The sequence below is a fragment of the Cynocephalus volans genome, chromosome 10 (genome assembly GCF_027409185.1).
Source record: "Cynocephalus volans isolate mCynVol1 chromosome 10, mCynVol1.pri, whole genome shotgun sequence".
Lineage (NCBI taxonomy): Eukaryota > Metazoa > Chordata > Mammalia > Dermoptera > Cynocephalidae > Cynocephalus > Cynocephalus volans.
In genome coordinates, this window is record NC_084469.1 from 106,997,022 (window position 1) to 107,000,036 (window position 3,015).

At 38.5% G+C, this 3,015-nt stretch overlaps 1 protein-coding gene across 1 annotated transcript; it reads left to right on the forward strand.

Moving 5' to 3' along the window:
• The first annotated feature begins 786 nt into the window (after positions 1-786).
• LOC134387639 (olfactory receptor 7C2-like) lies at positions 787-1,746 on the forward strand. Its single transcript, XM_063110046.1, has one exon. The coding sequence runs from the start codon at positions 787-789 to the stop codon at positions 1,744-1,746; it is 960 nt and encodes a 319-aa protein (XP_062966116.1).
• Positions 1,747-3,015: the final 1,269 nt, after the last annotated feature.

Below are 3,015 nucleotides of genomic sequence, written 5' to 3' on the forward strand. Positions count from 1 at the left end.
CTTTGGGTAGTATGATCATTTTGACATATTGATTCTTCCAATCAATGAACATGGAATGCCTTTCCTTCTTGTGCATGTCTTTTGTAATTTTTTTTATCGGTGTTTTATACTTCTTAGTGTAGAGATCTTTCCCCTTTTGGGGTAAATTTATTTCCATGTATTTTTGTTGTTGTTGCTATTGCAAATGGAATTGCTTTTTTATTTCTTTTTTACAATCTTTTGTGTTGGTGTATAGCAATGCAACCGATTTTGGTATGTAGATTTTGTATCCTGCAGTTGGCTGAATTTATTTTTCACATCTAGGAGGTTTTTGGCAGAGTCTTTCTTTACTTCACAGCATTATGACCATCTGACATAGCACATGATGATTTTTATTGGCTTGTATTCTTCTACTACTTTTGCTGTGGGGACTTTTGTTGTTCTACTGTTTGTTCACTGTTTAGACAGTGCCTAGAACATGGACAATATTCAATTTATATTTCTCAAATGTCTGAAAGAATTTATTATGAAAACATTTGAATATATAACCTTTTGAGGAAAAGCTAAACATCAGACAAGAATTCCTAATGACACATAGGGCTGGAATCCTCTAAAGGAGACCAGGTTCATGTACACAATATAGGAAACCTGTGTCTTTACTATAGAATATAAATGGTCATACTTTTCACAGGTAAGTAGTAGTAATATATGCTTATATCATGTTCTCTCTCTCTCTCTCTCTCTCTCTCTCTCTCTCTCTCTCTCTCTCTCTCTCTCTCTCCTTTCTCTTGCAGTCACCTCCACCGCATGGAACCAGAAAATTATACAGAAATTTCAGATTTTCTTCTTCTGGGATTTACAGAGGAACCAGAACTGCAACCTTTCCTCTTTTGGATATTCCTGTTTGTGTACCTGATCACTATGCTTGGGAACCTGCTCATCATCCTTGCCATCATCTCAGACTCCCACCTGCACGTGCCCATGTATTTCTTCCTCTCCAACCTGTCCTTTGCTGACATCTGTTTCACCTCCACCACTGTCCCAAAGATGCTGGCGAATATACAGACACAGAGTAAAGTTATTAGCTTTGCAGGCTGCCTCAGTCAGATATTTTTTTTCATTCTGTTTGGGTGCCTGGACAGTTTTCTACTGACAGTGATGGCCTATGACCGATTTGTGGCCATCTGTCACCCTCTGCACTACATGGTCATCATGAGCCCCCAGCTCTGTGCACATTTGATTCTGGGGTCCTGGATCATGAGTGTCTTAGTCTCCCTACTTGAGACTTTGACTGCTTTGAGGCTGTCCTTCTGCACAAACATGGAAATCCCCCACTTTTTTTGTGATTTTCCCAAAGTCTTGAAGCTCGCCTGTTCTGACACCCTCGTCAATAACATAGTGGTGTATTTTTTGACCATCATTGTAGGTGTTTTCCCTCTGTCTGGGATCCTCTTCTCTTACTCTCAGATTTTGCTCTCCATCCTGAGAATTGCATCAGCCAGTGGCAAGTGCAAAGCCTTCTCCACCTGTGGGTCTCACCTCTTGGTGGTCTCCTTGTTCTATGGCACAAGTCTTGGGGTCTACCTCAGTTCTGCAGCCACACTGTCCTCTAGTGCAAGTGTGATGTCCTCGGCAATGCACAACGTGGTCACCCCCATGCTGAACCCCTTCATCTACAGTCTGAGGAACAGGGACATGAAAGGGGCTCTGAGGAGACTCCTCAGCAAGGCTCTTAATAAAGGGTCATTGCAGGACTCTCGTGAATAACATTATGCACAATACTGAGGACCAGAAAGCCTGGCCACCTCCATCCAATATTTTGAATACATCTGCGAAACAATTCTTTCCTTGAATTTTTCTGTGGGGTATCTTCTGCCCTAGCTACAGTTCATAAAGTTGTATATTGGGTCATATTTTCCACTTTCTAACTAGTAAGTTTAACTTTGTATGGATCTGACCTGGCATTTTCTCTGTTATCTTCAGTAATGATTTAGGGTTCTTTTGTAAGTGAATCAAACTTTACATGTTTAGTATATATCATCAGTAGGGATGAGATGGGTACCTATGTTGGAAATGTCACCCTGGAAACTCATTTACAGAGACATTTTCTGAGGTTATGTCAACAAACTCAAAGATTTCCCCCATTTTTATCTGAATTGGTTTCCTTTCACTGAATTTTTCTACTTATGCACAACATGAATTTTTTGAATTTCAAAACTATATCTTTGCAACTGCAATGCCTAACACAGTTCTTGGCAAGGAGTTTGTGCTCAGTGAGTATTTGTCGAATGGAGTGAAAAAGATACGGGTGGATGGATAAATACAAAATAGACTCTGGATCATAAAAAGGCAAATTTATTAACTTTAGAAATTTTTTGAGCTAGAAAAGAAATTCAAAGTTATGGATTTTTTGACACTTTTTAATTGAAACATAATTGATTATAAATATTTTGACGGGGCGGAATTGAATATCAATACATGTGTACAATATGTGGTGATCAAATCAGGATAATTAGTATACTCTTGTTTACAAAACAATCAGTTTTTGTTCCCCTTAACTAATTTCTCACTAAGCCCCCTCCCCCTCCCCCACCTCTAATAACCACGGTTCTGTTCTTTTTCTTTTTTGAAAGTTCAATGTGTTATAGTGATTCTTTCTTTCTTTCTTGTCTTTATTTATTTTAGCTCCCACTTCTGAGTGAGGACATGAGATATTTCTCTTTCTGTACCTCGCTTATTTCATTTAACATAACTTTCTCTAAAGTCATCCAAGTTATTGATATTGATCTTAATAACAACACTCCGTATATGACAGCATTGTTTAAGCATTTTATGTACGTTATCTCATTTAATTTCTCCAGTAACTCTTTTATGTGATTAGTATTATTTTCCTGTTTTTACAGATAAGGAAGTTAGAGCTTACAGTAACTAGGTAGCTAGCTCAAGGTTCCAGGTGTTGTAGCAAGACTCAAACCCAGGGCTGAATAAAACGGGCCACTCTCTTAGGCAGGATATTATGTTACCCAAGTCAAACCT